Source organism: Acyrthosiphon pisum, chromosome A1, assembly GCF_005508785.2.
Source record: "Acyrthosiphon pisum isolate AL4f chromosome A1, pea_aphid_22Mar2018_4r6ur, whole genome shotgun sequence".
In the NCBI taxonomy this organism is placed as follows: Eukaryota; Metazoa; Arthropoda; class Insecta; order Hemiptera; family Aphididae; genus Acyrthosiphon; species Acyrthosiphon pisum.
The window spans coordinates 112,113,898-112,133,483 of NC_042494.1; the positions used below are offsets into that span (position 1 = coordinate 112,113,898).

A 19,586-nucleotide genomic window follows, 5' to 3' on the forward strand; every position below is an offset into this window, starting at 1 on the left:
CTTCTAATTAAATAAATAACAATTATTATACCTACCATTTATTTTCAAGATTTATTTAGATTTAGGCTTATCACCTATTGTTTCTTGTTATTTTAAATGTTCTCTTGTAAGGAACTCAATATTAAAAGATATTTTTTTTTTGTCCAATATTAAAATTATTATAAACATAAACAAAAAAATAAATAATAATATTAGGTAGGTAGTATTTAAAGAAGGCTTTGCAATCGAATCCGCCAAAAATTAATTTATATCTTAAATGTGTAGGAAGTACACAAATTATTGTAAAAACCACAATATTCTACAATAGGGAAGTAACATAATACTTAATACTCGTACATACACAAGCGTAAAATTGACATCTGAGTTGAGGAATATTTATCAATTATTACGTATGTAATATACAAAGGTGGGCAAGTTCATGAAAATAATTAACTCAAGTTAAGTTAAGTGGACACAAGATCGATAAGTTAAAAGTTAATATAGAAAAAAATATTAACTTAACTCAGTTTAAAAAAAGTTATATCTATTTTTTTTTTAATTAGTATGTAAATCACATAAAGAGAGAATGTGTCTTTTTAGCTTCTAATTTATAAATTACAAAAAACAATTTTATTGAACTTTTATCATAATGTACACTGTATACCCTTTTACTTTACTTTACTATTATTTACTAATTTAAACTATACTTACTCATCTAACATTAATAATTTAACAAATATATTTTTTTATATCATATAGCAATTGAATAATATAAGTTATATAACATTAAAACATAACAATTGTCAATTTATAATTTAAAATGATTAATTTTTTAAAAACATTTATTATTGCAACTCGCATAATATATAATTTACAACTTAATAAAATATATGAATATACACAAAATTATGTTATCAAGAAAAAGAACAGAAATATTTGTGTTTTTGTATTGGATTATTTTTATTTTATACTGACAGTAATATTTACGTATAAACGAAAAATTTCAAAATGTTTTTAACTTGATGGATTTTTTTTAAATCAACTGATTTTAATTTCACCTGTAATTTAAACTAAGTAGTTAAGTTCATTAGTTGATTAGAAAATAAACTAACTAGTTAAGTTAAAAAGTTAAAAAAAATTAACTTTTTAACTAGTTAATGCCTACCATTGGTAATATATATGTATAGAGTAGGATAAACAATTTTTGAAATTGCTATTCATGAAATATTCAGATAACATAATTCTTAAAATATGTATTCAGATAATTGAAATGTTCAACAAACAAATTAGTATTAATATTACGTAGATAAATAAAACCTATTTATTTTTATTTGTATTTAGCAGTAAGCCAGTAGGTATAATAAGAAAGTTATTTGTTGTCGAATATATTATAAAACAATGAGAAATAGTACGCTTAATAAACATATTTATGAAGTTACAACTTTTTGTTCTAATGATAAATACCTTACTTATTGAGAACATCACAAGACTCATATTAAATAGGTTCTTATAAAAATTCACTATACTGGAAAACCTATCAACTAAATGTTCAAAAATATGAAGAAAAAAAATGTTTGTTTAAATTTTAGATATCATGAAACGTGAGTAAGATTGTGGCTTTGGTAGCTATAAATCGTATATGCACTGACAAGCAAATACAAATAATCCTAAAACTTTTCTGTCCTAATTCTCTACGTGTACCTGTTTTTGTTTTAAGTTTAACATAACTTCATCATTTAAATTAAACCATGTCTATTCATTGTAACTTTTAGATTTATATGTTAGGCGAGATGTAAATTAAGTAAGCCAACTTGGTTACGATTGATCTTCTAATCCAACGCCCGTGTTTAACTTAAATCTCGGCAAACCTTAATAGAACCTAAATGGACGAACCACCTGGGGCTTAAGCTATTATGTTATGTTGTATATTTTCTCCTGACCAAGCTATGCTTATGGAACCTAAATAAAGTTTAAAAAGGTTTTTAACTTATTTCGGAAAAAAAAGTAGTTGTAGTAATAAAGTACGTAGGTATACACAAGATAAGAGACTGCGCGTGGTATTAAGCTCATGCTGTCTCGTAAGCCAATGTATTACCATTGTTTTATTATACATTTTAAAGCAATATTTATTATTATGATGATAAATATTAGAATTTGGAAATCTTTATTATAGTTTATAATTAATTGCTTAATTATTTACGATTCTATGATCTTTACACCAATTATAATAAGTAGGAACTGTACAACAACTAAAATGTGCATTTTAGTTTTGTACTATATAATTGTAACCAGCAAAAAAATAAATACATGGTAGGTAGATTAACAAATGGAATTTAAATTCGAATAAGATAATCAAAAGAAGTTTTTATGCCAAAGAACAATATATTAACATCAAATATTATGTTCAAAATGTAATGAAAAAGTGGTCGTTTAACATATGTTAAAAAATAATACGACCATTGAACAAAAAAAAAAAATCAAAGTATATAATATACTATAGAAACACTTGAAACGCAGTAGGTATTGGAGATGAAAGTCGTACAAATAGGAAAACAAACGATGGCGTATTATATACACATAGTAATAGAGAAAATAACATTGCTAGAAATCATATTTTAAAAAGAATACAATAACTCAACAGTGCGAGGGGGGAGGGGAGGGGGGTAAACTTCACAACTTAATAACAAAAGGTATGATTGAGAGGAAATGTGTGAGAGGAATATCAAGAACAACATATACATGTACACGGTATATGCTAGTAAAACAATGAAAAAGATATCGGAGATAATACGCACAAGCAGCTCAGGAACATTTAAAATACACAAGAGTTACGGGGACATTTTTTTGCTGCGAATTAAACCAATCCAATAGGATTGTGACATATAAAATAGTCGCATTAATCATTATAGATATGTCAATATAACTGATATTTTACATTTAGCCACCAGCTATGTACATTGTACCTACTACCTACCTATGTTAAATCAAAGTAAAATATAATTTTGGTATCGTTTTATATACCTAATATCTACAGCGCTTTAGATTAACACGAGTGAACTAAATTTATGAGGATTATTAATATTATTATAAATGTATTATGACTTCGACAAAGTGAATAATACTAAAGTTTTAATGAACATAAAATATGTATAATTATTACAATTTACACAGCAGCCATACACGAGTAATCTGATATACAAATTAGTTTTTGATAGTAATTATTTGTTGATTTTATTTCCAATGAGAATAAGCTATCTAGGCCAAATGGTTTCCTTGATTAAATTTATTATTTGTAAGCTTATAAAATTAAAATACGTTCTTCGCTCAGCACACAGTCTTAAACGTATTGTTACATTTTCATAATACAGCTGGCAGTATTATATCAATATAATATATTGTATATGATTTGAGATGAGTAAAAACGGATTACCTTTCGTATTTAGAATTTGTTTCGGCTGCTATATTCGATAAAGTTGTTGTCTTACTTTACCTATTGATTAATCTTATGCATCGAGTATCTCATAATATTAAGAATATTTGAAAAATGGTACGTAATACCTAATGTATAAAGATTTAAAAATATGACTAATGATAAGGTTACAGCTTAGTTCGACGGTATAAACATAATGTATTTTCGAGACAAGTACATTAACAATATAATAACACGAGTATGAAGTATATTTCAAAAAATAACGATATGTAGGTATTATTATTTATTACTATTATTTTCACTGACAAATGTACCCTTACTCGCATATGTCATCCATTAAACTGTATATACTTATATAGTTATATATATGGAGTTGCTTCATAAATATTTTAACTAATCAAAAAGTTGGATATTTATTAGATAATAATATATATATATATATATATATATATCACACTATGTAGCAATACATCGAGTAGAAATACCTATTTAAATGCAATATTCGTTCATGGTAGCTTAGATTATTTAATAATTATTTAACAATTATTGTTAAAGATCATTAGTTTGTTTATTGATCAAATAAAAACAAATATCAATTTAATGTGAATACAATAATATACGAGTAAAATGTGACATCTAAATAAACAATATCAGATTATGCATGACTATCGTATTTTTTTTTATCTTTTATTATTATTTTTACATAATACAATATGTGTTTTTATTTTAAAGAGAGAATTGACAGTGAAAAAAATAATATAAGTACCTTTAGGGTATAGGTACTGGCTTAAGTACCATTGGCCACCTTAAAAATTAAACCAATTTTACTGAACATTATATAATGCAGTTAATCATATTAATACGCTATTCACTAAAGGACAATAATATTAATGTAATCCTATAGGACAACATTTAACCTACATATGAATTTATAATTAATGTTGACATTTGATACATAACATACATTACATTTTTACACGTAGCTGTATTTTTATGTTTTAACAGTAGATAAAATTTATTTGAATTGAAAAAACAGTTTTTTTTATTGTATCGATGACTTAAATAACGTTGAAAGCATTAGATATATTCATTACGAATCAAAACTAATAAAATTACACCTACATATTTTGTTATCAATTTACTATTTTTTTGACATTTATGAAATTTTTTGTTATTCTATTAGATGCAATTTGGTGTCTTTTGATTGAGAGTTTCGAGAACACATCGCCTTTTCACATATCTTAATCTGTGTATGACCTTACAAATTCAAAAAGCTGATGGAACATTCTATTAGATAATTCGTTCTTCCTAAATTTATTTTCTTAATAAATATCCCAAATAAAAATAAATCCAAGTAAAATTGATACTGACATTAGTGATGACGTCGATATAAGTTTTGAACAAAATTTTATATCAAACATCGTGGACTTGAAAAAAGATAAAATTATCAAGTTTTCAATATCAAATATTGGAAGATAATATATAGACACCCAAACACTACCTATTACGGTTGTACAAGTAATTTTTTCCTGTTATTGCGTATCTGACTGGTGGAAACGTGACGTTTTAACGTCGTTATTTATGTAAAATAATTTCAAGAAGCAAAAAAATAAAAATAAAAAAAATAATAACATTTATGTTATGGAAAAAAATTAGTCTAAAATGGGTGGGATACTTAAAAGAGGGAAAAAATAGAGGAAAATCCATCGGCTTAATCTCTTTGCGTTATTAGTGACTAAAATGTTTAACAGAGCGCTTATAGCTTACGCCGATTTGCACGGATCATTAGCAGAAGCTAAACCGGTAATATTTCCGTATACCTTTCCTTTATTTAAATGCATATGTTTAGTTTATATAATTATTACATAAACCTACTCATACCATTAGAACATATGTTGCTAACTATAGGTACTTAACTAAAGTATATAAATATATAACTGTGTAATATCGCTGTTAGGAGCTCGCTGTATCCATAAATCATTTAGGTAAATTGAAATATTGTTGATTTTGTGTGTCGCTTCTACGTTGTAGTGACGTCTGACATTTTGAATTACGATTTTAAACTTTAACGAATAGTAAAACAGTTAATTGTTTTAAAGAAAACGATTTCCTTATCGGCTTAATACGACATTGTCCGTGACGTATTCTACTATAAGGATATTATACTGTAATTTGTACCTTTGTGTTTAATATCCACGCTTAAAAAATAATAACAACTGCAGATTTAACGCGTTTTTTTTCGTCGTAATTTTTTTAGTAGTCTTTACCCGATGAACGGTATAGGCTGTCAAAATCTTGTTTTCAGATAGTTATTGTTGTACACATTGTACGCATATTATACTTATGAAATTGCGTATTTGATGTATTGAGTGTTAAACCAGTTGTCACTCAAATAACGTGGACTCCATAAAATAAAAAATAATACAATGAAAAAACTAATTTAATTTCCTATTAAACTATTATAGAATCCTCCAAGTCGGTGGTCGTCATTTCTACATTTTAAGTTGAATTAGTTTTGTTGTGTTTAAATGAAGAATAATGGACATTCCATAGGTACATCAATATAAAATCATACTCAAATAATTTGTCGCCGCTTTTAAGTATTAACCATTATTTTTATATAAATGGTTGAACTTAATAATAAAACATTTCAAATTAAATTAATAAAACTGTCGAATGTCTTTGAGTTACGCAAATTAGCCGTGAAATTGATGATGTTGCTCATAAGTCTTAAAAATTTAAAAGACTAGCAGGCTAATGTTATTCACCTCGGGTAATATTTAGTTTTTAACCGGATTATTATGATACAATAAGCCGATATTATAATATTATAAAGTGAAGTTATCACGGGCAGTTTAACAAACGTAACGCACAATGGTGCCTCTTATTTCGAAATATTATCTAGTGTTAAACTTAACTTGTTTAATACACAAGAGATTTATTGTTATTTTTTAATTTGTTGCGTTTTCGAAATGTTAGTAGATGCCTATGATTTCCTATTATAATATTTCGATTAAAATACTTTTTTTTTAATGTCAGAAATTAAATCTTTAACATTGGTTAGATGTAAAAATATTTAAATTTATAAGACACGCGGAGTTTTGAACACGTTTACAAGTTTGGTATTGAAGAAAAAGATTAATATTACATACTATAGTATGATACTACAATATAATATAATTTAGAAACGTGTAAGTTGCCGAGGAGCAATTATCACAAACACGTGTCAAAACAAAACATCTGAAAAACGCGTGGATACACTAAAAGTTCACTTCGAATAACTTTTGAACGTGTAGCTAAAATGTGTCGTACCTATATACCCATTTAGCGTGGAATCATTTTCCTCGGAGTTTTTTTTGTTTTGTGTTAGTACCTTATATATATAATAGTATCTATCGCGCAGTAGTAATTCGATCAGTCGAAGTTTATACGACGGAAGTTTCTTTTCTTTTTTTTTATCGGAATATGAGGCTTTTACGGTGGAGCGCAGTGGGCCGGTTAGCCGTTTTTATCATTCCATCATAATACGCGTCGTTCGTCCATCTTGAGCCGTCGTCTACGCATTGTAATAATATTATTATTATAGTCTTTACGCGCCAAGAGCGATTTTATACATATGATAGAATTATACTGTGCCTAATATCGTTTTACTGCGGACGTTTGACACTTGCTGATCTATTATTGTCGTCCACGGTTTATTACTTTTTTTTTTATACGTAAACATTCGATTTGTTCGATAAAGCCGCGTTATTTTTTCAATCAAACAAATGAATCCGTATCGTAATTCGTCTGAACTGTGTCGAGCACACATATGTATATAACATATATTATGTACACACACACGGTTAAATACGCACGAAACGACCCTTAGCTGCTGTGCTGCACATTGCAGGATGGTTTTATTGGGGTCGTAACATTTTCGGAATGCTATGGTCCGCGCAATAATAAACATCATCAGATGAGTATATTATAATTAACTAACGGGAAAGACACACACCTTTGAAGGATTTTCGATTTTATGGCATTCGCATAATAGCAGCGACAACGCGTAACGCGTCTGGCCCCGTCTGTGCGCTAAAAATAAAACAACATCCTTTTTAATAAACATTATATTAGAGTATAGTAAGTTTCGACTTCATTTGTTGAACATCTAAGCCCCGCCGTATGTTTTAAACTTTGGCCGGGTCATTTAAATCCTGCAGCTATCCGGTAAACGTAACCGCGATTAAAACTCTTCGTAATATAATAGTGTAATACTACACTTGACTCCGAAAACGCTAAATACAACCTGACAGTCTGACACGAGGACACAAGTTTCCGGAAATTCGGTTATATCTGCGTTTGGTCACAGTAGCCAAACTTTAGTTTAGGTAACGCAGTGATTAAAGGCCTAACAAGCTATAGGTAGCTTAGCCTCAAAATTGGTCTGATTATTACATTTTAATTAATTTTACAATTTTACATTAAATTAACAAAAACTTTTGACAGCAATGTTATATGAAAGTAAAAAGTTAAGAATAGTGGTTTTTTTTTGAGTGATTTATACAATAGAAATAGAAAGAATGCGCCCAAGTATGCTATGTGCTTCGAGATAATTTGATTATATTTGTTGATTCATTTTGAAGTTTTATTTTAAATCAAATATGATATAATAAAATATATTTAATGAGCATTTATTTCAAACTTTAGTTTATAAGTAATTCTTTTTGTTGCAAGTATATTTTTAAAGAATATTTTCAATTAAATAATTTTACACTGCCATTTAATTACATCTATACATAAAACGATTGTAATATAATAATTCTTATTCTCTGTACAAGTTTCATTAAATATTTAATATTTTTCCTCTACATGAAAAATCTATGAATAATAAATATGTGTTTTTAATAGGTTAGTAAAAATCATAATAACGAAAATCTAACGAAAAATCTAACGAAAAATCGGTCAAATAAAATAAAAAACGTATTGTATTCGGCCCAAAAACATATTTATGTTAAAAACAAAATATCAATATCATTTATCATTTTTTAGATTTGAAGAAATCTATAAGTCTATTTTTTATATATCTGGCACATAATAATGAATACAATTATTGGTATTTTACTTGAAGCTAAAAATAATGTATAAGCAATAAAATATTATGTTCCATTTTTATTATTCAAATGTCCTACAATTAGCGATAAAATAATGATTGTTGACCTGGGATTTTAAGTCTCATATAATATATAAATTTTTTAATAAATATACGAACACATAATGCTATTTTTGGTTTATTTTTTAATTTTAGTACTTTTTTTTAAATAATCTTTTTAAACTTAACTCAAACTATATAATATATTATATTTGTTTTACTTGTAACATAATATATTCATTGTGTTAATTTGAATACTTACTTACAGTGACTAAGTGTACAATACTATACATATTATTGAATTTAATCGAGCAAATTCCTTTCTACATTATTAAAGTTAAATTACATTTTTTATATATTTTTGATTAATGTTTATGAGAAACTATCTGCGTCAATATGAAATTAACTAAGTTTCCATAAATATGTTTTACATTACCCATTTAAATTCTGATCGCTTTTAACAGCGATCACTAATTTCACAGATTTTTGTTTTTATATGAAATAGTTTTTGGGAAAGTAAAAAGAACCACAAGCTTATGCAATATGCAATATATAAAATATATAAAATGATTGGAAAATAGACAGAAATTGTACTTATAGGGGTCATTTGATTTTTATCTCTGAAGTAGTTTAAAAAAATGCACTCGAATTACAGCAGGAAAAAAACGTGAAATTTACGGCACACCTATTTAAAAAAGAAATTATTAACCATTTTTCGATGAATTAAGCCTGGCTTGGGATAGTTTTTTGATTGATTTCAAATTTAAAATTAGATCCTAATACTGATTCAACATGGATAGTCTGAGAGAGAGAATCCAAAATACTTGTTCTCTAATCACTATATATAACTATATATCTACTACGTACTTTTATATCATATTATATTTATTGAATTCCTAGAATAGACAATTATAAATTAATCAGGCATATGTCCATTAGAATTTTCAATAATGTTTATTATACTTTCATAATCTCTTTATATATAATAATTAATGAAGTATATATTGTACACCTACTTATATCAGGTATATAATATATACTATTGTAATACATCGACCGATTAAGTTTATTATGGATGAAAAAATGTGCACAAAAGTAGGCTTATAGATTTTATTTCATAAATGATCAATTGAATGAAAAGTAACAATGTATAACGAAAGTTGAAGTATTGTAAGAATCAAAGTAAAGATAAGAAGTATTAAAAATAGTTATATAATAGAAGACTCATAGACGATGAATGAAAAAAAACATATTGAATAGACCTATAGGTGGATCTGCTAAGCCTCGATGAAGATTACAGATGACTGAAACGTTTCAAAACAAATATGGAACAAGTATGAACGTCATAAAATAATATAAAAATTAAAATTAGACAAACGTTTATATTGTTTGTCAATATAGAAAAAAAAATAATATCAATATTATGTTTGCAAGTATTTTACACTGTGATTAAAATTTAATTCTCAAAACATTAGCTAAAATCAAATATAATAATAATATAATGATAAGTTATTTCTTACTATTTATTGTGCAAAACGTTCAATTTCTTAGTTTCATTTAAAATTTAAATATTAAATTATAAAATACATGAATAATCTCGGTTCATTTTGCTTATTTTAAAATATAATTTTTGTAAGTTCCTGAATATATTTCAATACATAACGCACCTACCTATACGATAATACAGACGGGTTTATAGAATTTTAGTTCAAAATTTACTCTAAAAATATAATACTAGATATTAGGTCCATAGAATTAATATTGACTAAATAGTAAATTTAAGAATTTTTAGATTATAGCTTTGACCTATGTATGTTAAAAATTATAGAATCAATATTTTTTTTTTATTTGATTAAGGCTTCGACGACTGAGGTCATTAGTTTGTAAGGTTAGTAGGGTTGGTACGGTAAGGTTAGAACGGTTGGTGCAGTTATATACGTACCGTACGTGCAGTAACACGTGTATGTGTGAACAAGGTTTTTGCGTACTACGAACCGGGGTGGTCACCCATCTGAGAACTAGTTGCAGCGGCCATTACTTACTCTCAGTTACGTTGCAGCCAACACGCCTCGCTAAGCCACGGAGAATCAATATTATAATATTGAAAATATTTGGTTTTTTTCCAGCGCCTTGTGTTTTTAATAATCACGTGTTTATTTAATTTAAAATATAATATCTAAGTTTATGGTATACTTATATTCGTATAATTTTTTATAATCTGTGGTAATGTATACACTATAAGTGTCATACTTACGTAAGGAAATATACGTTACTAACTATTAATCAGAACACTTATCACACTGCTGACACAGTTTCATTTTCCTGTTTTAGATTCAACATGTTATTCACAAATTGTTTTGTATTAAAAAATGCTTACCTTTTAATGGAGGCGAAATATTGTTTCATAAAATCTTCAGCCAGGTCTAGTACCTCAGCTTTTGGTCGTACTGTTGAGTTATGGAATGCCGGCGGAAGCATAACACTGCCCAGACATGCTCTTTCATTACACAACGGGGGCTGAAAACATTACAGTTTTTAGTTAGATTTAAAATATTATGAACGCAGTAACCACGATTTAATGTAATAATTAATAGCCCAAATGGATTATATTATCACCGCATCCATACAGTATACAATATATTTTATAATATTTTAAAACACATGACATTATATTAACAAGTTGAGTATAATTAGTAAGCATTCGATATAATTTCATTCAGTCTATAAAAATAAATCAATAAATAAATAAGCCATGTTTATTTTTTTATAAAAATTATGTCAAGTTGAAAATTAAAAATTCAATTATTTTGAGAAACACAGTAAATATTTGTATTAATTTATTTGTTTATCTTCTGTTGAAGCTAAAATACTTGTTATCGTAAACGAAAAACCAAAACATGGATTTTCAAGATAAACATTTGTTTCTCATGTTAACATAAAGTACACAGGTGAAATTGTGCAGAACAAATAGCGCGGCTTTGGGTGTTAAAAAATGCCATAAACCTACTCGTACTCCGCGTACTCCAATAATTTCGAATGGGATTTTCTTTGGCCTATATAGTATAGATTAACTGCTATTAGCATTGTACAGGTATGAAATATGAAATACTGTACGCTGAGTAATCAGTTGTTTATATTTGGGATTGATAAATTTAATATTTATTATCTTCTATTGTTTGCTCTGACAATCTGACATCGCTACGGGTTTATTAAAATATTTCATTATCGTCCATAGGTTATAACATAATACATTTTACACAGAAATATGCGATGTAAACATACATTTTTCAAATTTTGTTTTAATAAAATAGTAGATCTATTATAGTAATAATAATATCATATATTTGTTTGTTTGTGGCATTGTTTTCATATTATCTTCCAGCGTTAACTACACAATGTTTTACGGGAAGTAATTCACTCAGAAAAAAAAATACAATTTATCGTATACAATTCTGGGAAATCCCACCTCCGACCGTTTATTTTTTCAGTTAAAAAAAATATTTACAGTGTACATAACTATTTTTCTTAACCATTTTTTCATATGAAGTTATTATTTTTTTTTTATCCACCAAATTGTTTTCTAATACGAGTTAAAAAATTATTTTAGTCTATGTATAAGCACAAAAAGGTTTAAAAGTTCTGGTACAGTAAATATTTTTGTGTAAGGCATAAATTGATGGTCACAGTCAGTAACTGTGTGATTTCCTTGGACGGTTACGTGGTAAATTATAATGTTTTGATCATAATATTGCTCGTAAAACATGATGTAGTTACTAAGGGAAGATAATATGAAAATGGATCCAGAGGTAACACATAAATACTACTTATAGTGTTTTTGTTTATTAAAAAATGTTCTCGATAGGTACAAACAAAAATAGTTTAATTTAATTCTGGTTTTCATACTTTAATTTATAGTAATATAAAATATGCATAATACCTACACAAAATATTATATCATTATTAGATATTTTATTATAAGAATTTAATTTACTAATTTCCTAAGTACCTATATTTTACTTGGTACCTACATAAGTCGCAACTAAAGTAGGGTAAAAATTAATATGCTAAATTATATTCATCAGATTTTTATGTTCATTAGGTCATTATTATTTTAGTTGATATTATATTGTAATATAATTTTTTGATAAATCCATACAATAAATCATTAATAACTATTTTTAATAGGTATTATTACTTATAATATATATATTTTTTTTTTAAAGAAAAGATTTAAGATTGCGTTAAATATTTTATAACCAATTTAAGACACCAGTTATTCTGTCAATTACAAATTCAAATTCATTTATGCAAAAACCAATGCTGGAAAAATTAGAAAACTGAACGTAAATGCTTTCGAAAAGATTTAATTACATTTTAATTTTATTCTAATTAAAATAAAAGTATTTTAGTGATGGTTTAACACAATTTTCGAATAACATGCTGAATTTATTATTTATTGCCTTTATAAATATCAAATTCTGATCATAGCCTCGATACATTTTTAGAAAAACTAACAAACATTTACAACTTGGGGCTATTTTAAAAAACATTTTAATATTTAACAAAAAAAACCTATTATTTTTTTGTATTGAGACATGTTTTCAACAATGGTTTAACGTTATTTTTATACATATATTTTATATATACATATTTATTGCTTTTAAGTGTATATTAATAAAACCAATACAAATAAATCTTTAACTAAATGCTTTTTTCACGGAGGAATGAAACTTATTGTCTTAAAAAAAATATATATTAATTATGAGCAATAAAACAAACAAGTTTGTATGTATATTTTACTTTAACTGTTTGATCAATATAATGATTGTATGTTTTTATCTTAAGCTAACTTATTACACCTATTTTGATTTTTAATGAATTACAATAAATTATGTTAAATATGGTTGATCCTTCTCATTTACTTTTTGTAAAAATTGATTGCTTAATATTTATTATTAGGTTTTATAATTTTAAAAAGTTAAATTTTGTTTCAGTGTTTGGTTGACAATGTTTAAATGGCACGTACTAATAAAAAAAAAAACAATTACCTACGTGCATGCGTGAAAATGTACATCAATTGCATTAAGCTTTTAATTTATTTTGTAATTTTTTACGATGGAAAAAAATATCAATTATTTTATTTACCGTAAAAATATAGATATTAGGCTAAGAATAAAATATGTATATCTATATAATTATTTTATTAGTTATGAAAATATACATTTTTTTAATTCGTGGATTGTTCTTATTGATTAATTATACGTTAACAATGTTCTAATTTCTAATTTATGTATTTTTAAACATTTTGTTAAAAATGCTTTCATTATTTTCTTAGAATGATTTGCTTACGTAAATTCACATAATAGCTATTTTAGTCTGTACTGTATTTATTTGTATTCATTTATTTTATTTTATTTTATTATATTATACTAAAAACACAGTCCTAATTTCATAGGTATATTTATTTTTATTTCATAAGAAAAGTGCATTGACTAAGGAAATTTTAAGAAACAAAAAAAGTCTAAAAGCAGGAAAACACATAAGGACAATATTTATGACAAAATATATTGTAACCTTTGGGGTAAGTGTTCTCTCGAGAGGACAATACTGGAGTGCTTCTACTGAACATCAGAGCTTCTCGGTTACGAAAAAACAAATGTCAGTTATTCACAATCACATTGTCTCGATGACAATAATAATACTTCAAACTAAAAGATTTAGATATCAAAAAAAATCAAAACATTTATGTATAATTTGTGTGTCATTGGACTCATAAAATATGTCATTGTTTGCTTAATGAGAGCCTAAACATGGGATTAAACATCACAGTTAGATATCAAATGTTTATTACTAGTTTATTCAGATTAATTAACAAATTACCCAAACTCAAATTAAAAAACAAAGAAGAAGAATATTATTGGAAGGTACATATAGGTACTTATATAACATGGTACAATTATTTAATATTACGTCAAATATCCTGATTTGTAAATTTAAAGATATCGATTAAATGCAATGTTTCTATTGTTAATTTTGCTTCCGAATGATATTATTAAAACCGTATTCCGATGTGTCAATAAGTCGGGAATCATCAGACACGTTTTTACTTTAAAAATCAAAATGTTTCAGTACGACAGTACTAGAGTATTATCGAAAATGTCTTTAATTGTATAAACATAGTTAAATGAGATGAGATTCAGAGACTTATAATAATGTGTTATTATTTCATAATAAAACCACCTGACTACTCAATAAATACTGACTGTATGTAAACATTCGATAACCGCAATTCGTTTATAAATCCAAAAGCTATTAATCATTCCTGCTTATTTTAAACGAAACGAGTCAATCTGTAAATACTTTTAATATACTTTTATTTTAAACACAAATATTTTATACACTGAAGTCTTGTTTTTAAATCGATATACACTCGATAACGTTGTACCGTGTCGGTATATAGTCTTGGTAATATCCTAGAATCCAATTTTTATTTTTAATGACATTTCTTAAGCAATCAATATTTTATCTAATTTAAAAAAAACTAATAAATGACGTTCAATTATTGACTTAGTTGTTATTGGTGTCGTAGAAACAATAATAATAATAATAATAATAATAAAAATAACAATAAAAAAACTCCACCAAAAAATATTTTGCACTGTCATTGAACGTTTTATATACCACGAATTCAGGAAGAAAAATGTAGTGTAAAACGTATATTTGATAGAAAAAATTTTTTTAAACATGTATAATGTATTTATTCATATAAAACAGAACTGTGGTTTAAAAAATATCGTTTTACTCCACATTTTTCGTTTTATAACAAAGATCTTAAGGTAATTTTTATTTTGTTTGATTCTAATATTTAGTTTCTAAAAGGTAGTTGGAAACTTTCTATTGATCAACACACACACACGACACACATTATTATAATGTTGTCATGATAAAACATAAATCACTTCAATATTACATGGTTAATATAATAGGAACATTTTATTGGAATATTTACGGATCAGAATCAAATATACAATTATCGATTCGTCTAGAATATTAAATAAATATATAAAATATAGATAAAATAAAAATAATAAATATTTTTAAGAATAGGTAGAAATAAAATTATTTATTAAAACACTCCAATTTGTATTAATTTAATCGATTCCTGATCTTTATAATAATTGAAGACATAAAAATCAAAAAAAATCAGTCTTGTTAAACGACTTAAATTGTTTTCACGACATTTTTAAAGAAATATACCTGTATGCATGTATATTATTATGTATCTTAATGAGCATGCATTTTATTTAAATCACCCGAGTATCGCGTGCACTTTAGGGTATAGTTATATAATATTATAACGATTGCACATTCTAAAACTAGCTGAAGGTTAGTCTCTACACCTAACCTCCTACAGTGCACCCTTTCTGCATCGCAAAGTTTCCCCATATTCGGTTATCGTTATACGCTTGTTATTAATAGAGTGTTCGGTAAAAGCATCGACGTGTTTATTAGCCGTGCGCTTGTACTGTCGGCTTTCCATTGAATCCAGATTATTATAATATACAAAACACACACACACACCTACACACAAGAAGTTTGTCTGGTGTATATCCTCGCCTTGAAACTCGGATGTTGAAAAGCTCTATAAGCACGAGAATTATTTCGTGTCTGGAGAGGAAATCATTTTAATTGAAACCAAGATTTGTTTAGGTATAAAAATTAAATTTATTAGTTTGTCAGGTCTTGCGAGGTGCATTATATAATGGCAGCTAGGTTACAAGTGACACACAAGGCACTGGCTTCTCCTTACCGTCATTAATCCGACGTTATTTAGCGGGCCTGGTTAAAAACACAAGAGATTAAGAAGTACCGCGATTTCCATGCAGGATGTTATAATTATATAACAGGTTTATATAGTCACTCGCAACCTGTTAATTGCACTATATAGTCATTGAATAAACTTCCTTTAATGTCTTAAACATACTTATCCGTTCTCGTTCTATTATAATAATTTAAACTTTTTAATATATTGGTAGAATAAAAATAAAAAAATAAATACGAAAAACTAACTATTCTTTAAAAAAAAGTGTACGGTGTGGTGAACGGCTCAACGGCGAAGCAGGAATTAAATTAGTTTCAAAAAGTTATGAGAGCTAAATTTGTCAAGATCAAGTCATGCTTGTTTACCGTTATTCTTCGTAATCTATAATAATTTCTTGGTACATATTTTAGTTACTTGTCTGACACCACAGTCTGTTTTCTTTACTATTGAATGATAAAAAAAATCAGCTGAATTTATAATAACATTATAAAATTGTCCTAGAATTGGTATTTGTCTCTGCGTTTCGTTTCTATTGTGAAAACGTAATACCTATACCAAATGTGTTTAATCCAACCTCAAATCTTGCACACAAAGTTTATTATTTACCAGTAAACTATAACCTAAATAATAACTTATCAAATTATCCTTGTCTAATAAGATTTAGTAAGGTCGTTTCATAATTTGAATAATTTGTATTTATGAAGTCGTAACACATACTTTTACTCAATATTATTGCTTTCATCTAATTTGACGTTGCTATTATTCATAAATTTGGAATGCACTACTGCACATACACTGTCAATATGTGTAAGGCGATTATATGCCATTTAAAATATAATTCGAGCATAATTAATTTTAATTTTTAAATAAATGTTATTACGTTCTATACTTATTTAATTTTTAATACAAGCGAATTAAATGTATTATTTGTTATTCGATAAGTTTGATTAAGATCAAATTATAACATCTAAGCTGCGTTAATTTATTGTTCTAAGAAATATTTGGTTTTAATAATTAATGGCAAATGTTGTGTATACATAATAGCCACTTGTATTATATCTATTTAAGTTTTTTATATTATTTTGATGATTGCACATCACTGAATTAGAATAAATACATTTATGTAAAACGTTTTTAATTTTAATATTTATTTTATTCATAAAACGTATGAGTACATTGAGTAGTATTTATCATAATTGTATATAGTTACTTGTTTGTTTGGACTTAGATTATTCAAATTTTCAACAAAAAAATCATTTGTTTACATTAAAACTGAATAAATTAATAATTTAATACATAATAAATATCGAATCATATTATTATAGGTGTACCGTATTGGAAAAAGTAGAATAAATTAAATCATTTAAATTGTTGAATCGACTTAATAACTAAAAATAACTAAAACAACTGTCTAAATTATTTCAAAATTATCGGATCATAAAACAGTGAATACCTGTGGTTTGTGGACATTTAATTTCTAACTAGAAATCAATTATAACACCTAATCACTGTATATTTTGCTGCTCAACAATTTATTATTTGAGCAATATAGTTTCGCATATTTTTTTTAGATTTGTGTGAGTTAGATGGGGGTAATTGGTTTTGAAATATAGGCTTTATTTTACTATTTAATGTGAATATGATTAATAAATAACAATTAATAGAAAAAAAAATTAGGGCATTAATTAATGGGTTAATAATAATAAAATATTTCTTAATAGTTTTTTAATTATATATAATACTAGTATAATATATAGGTATATTATATATAAATATACTATATATACTTTATTACAGTAGACGATTATTACATACAATGGAGATAAAAACTAAAAAGTACTTTTTGCCACTTTCCTTTAAACGAAATGAGAACTTAATTCAATTTTAAAAAGTGATGTATTTTAATCTAAATGATAATAAAAGCGATTGTATAGAATTAAAACATATTAACTATTTAACAACTTTTATGACTTATAAGTATTTAATAGATACTTTTTATTTTAAGTTGAGTACCTATTTTAAGTGTCAGTAAATCAAACCAAAGATTGCCATGTGTAGTAGGTATACATATTAGATTCTTTGAAAACTACATTAATTCAGCTGAGTAGGTACTAAGATTAATCATATAATTATAGTGTTGACTTTTAACCAATGTGATTTTGAAAGTAGACCAGTTGTCACGAAGCGGCCTTACGAGAAAAATCGAAATCAGCATTTTTTCTTTCCAAAAAGTTCGAAGTGTATTAATCGTAACGCATTTGGCAACATTGAATTATTGTCTTATAGACTATCGAATCGCAACTTAAAACCCTTATTCCGGTCAATTTCCCTCATCTTTTATCCACGAAATCACATTATATTATGTTCTCATAGACTAGTACTTTCTCCGACTATGTCCGTGTTATATGTCATTCAACTTTAAGTTGAAATTAGAAATCTGATTGGTGATATACTGATTTATACTCAACACCTAGGATAGCTCACAAATCCGTAACTACTAAAAGTAAATTTAATTTAATTTCTGTCCTATATACATGAACAGATTACAAATCACAATGTCAAGTCCCTCATACGCTGTGGGTTGAATCAGTTTCAATGTTTAACTTTCGTATCATAAAAAAAAAATTCAAAAATGTCCTGTAACTTAATAAAATTGTGTGTTTTATGAAAAAATAACAAATACAATATAAAGGTAGGAACTCTAGTGTAGGTTCCTTATATTATTATTATTATAACTATTACTTATGACATAATCAGATACTCTGTACAAAAATGTTCAAAAATTATATAAAAAGGTGTAATTACACCTTCGCCATCTATAAAATGTCTTATACATTTTTAATATGAAGTACCTATACATACTGCAATGTCATGAGTTCTACATAACTGATAATTAATTTTATATAACTTATAAAAGATAACATAAGCCAACCTTAAAATTTCAACACATTAAATAATTAAACGATACTATTTGATTTAGTGTTTATTTTTCGTTAAATAATTGATATTTATGATAATTATCAATCATTTTTATATTTTAAAGTTTAAACCAACACAAATCAATTTTTTTCTAAATGGTAACAGTTTGTCACGATCATTCCACATATTGTATGTGAGTACAGAAGGTTTTGGTTCGGAGGGATACATATTTATATTTTTAAAAACTCATTACAATAAGTCAATGAGATAAAACATTTTTTTTTCCGAAAAATGCAGTGACAAAA

At 26.1% G+C, this 19,586-nt stretch overlaps 1 protein-coding gene across 5 annotated transcripts in view; it reads right to left on the minus strand.

Annotated features, from left to right (window-relative positions):
* The window catches only part of LOC100160390 (nitric oxide synthase, salivary gland), a 98,848-nt gene that overhangs the window by 37,052 nt on the left and 42,210 nt on the right, over positions 1-19,586 (minus strand). For all 5 annotated transcript variants that reach the window (XM_029488058.1, XM_029488057.1, XM_016808483.2 and 2 more), the window contains one exon: positions 10,918-11,057. In XM_029488058.1, coding sequence (XP_029343918.1) covers positions 10,918-11,057 — 140 coding nt within the window. The remainder of the gene's footprint in view (positions 1-10,917; positions 11,058-19,586) is intronic.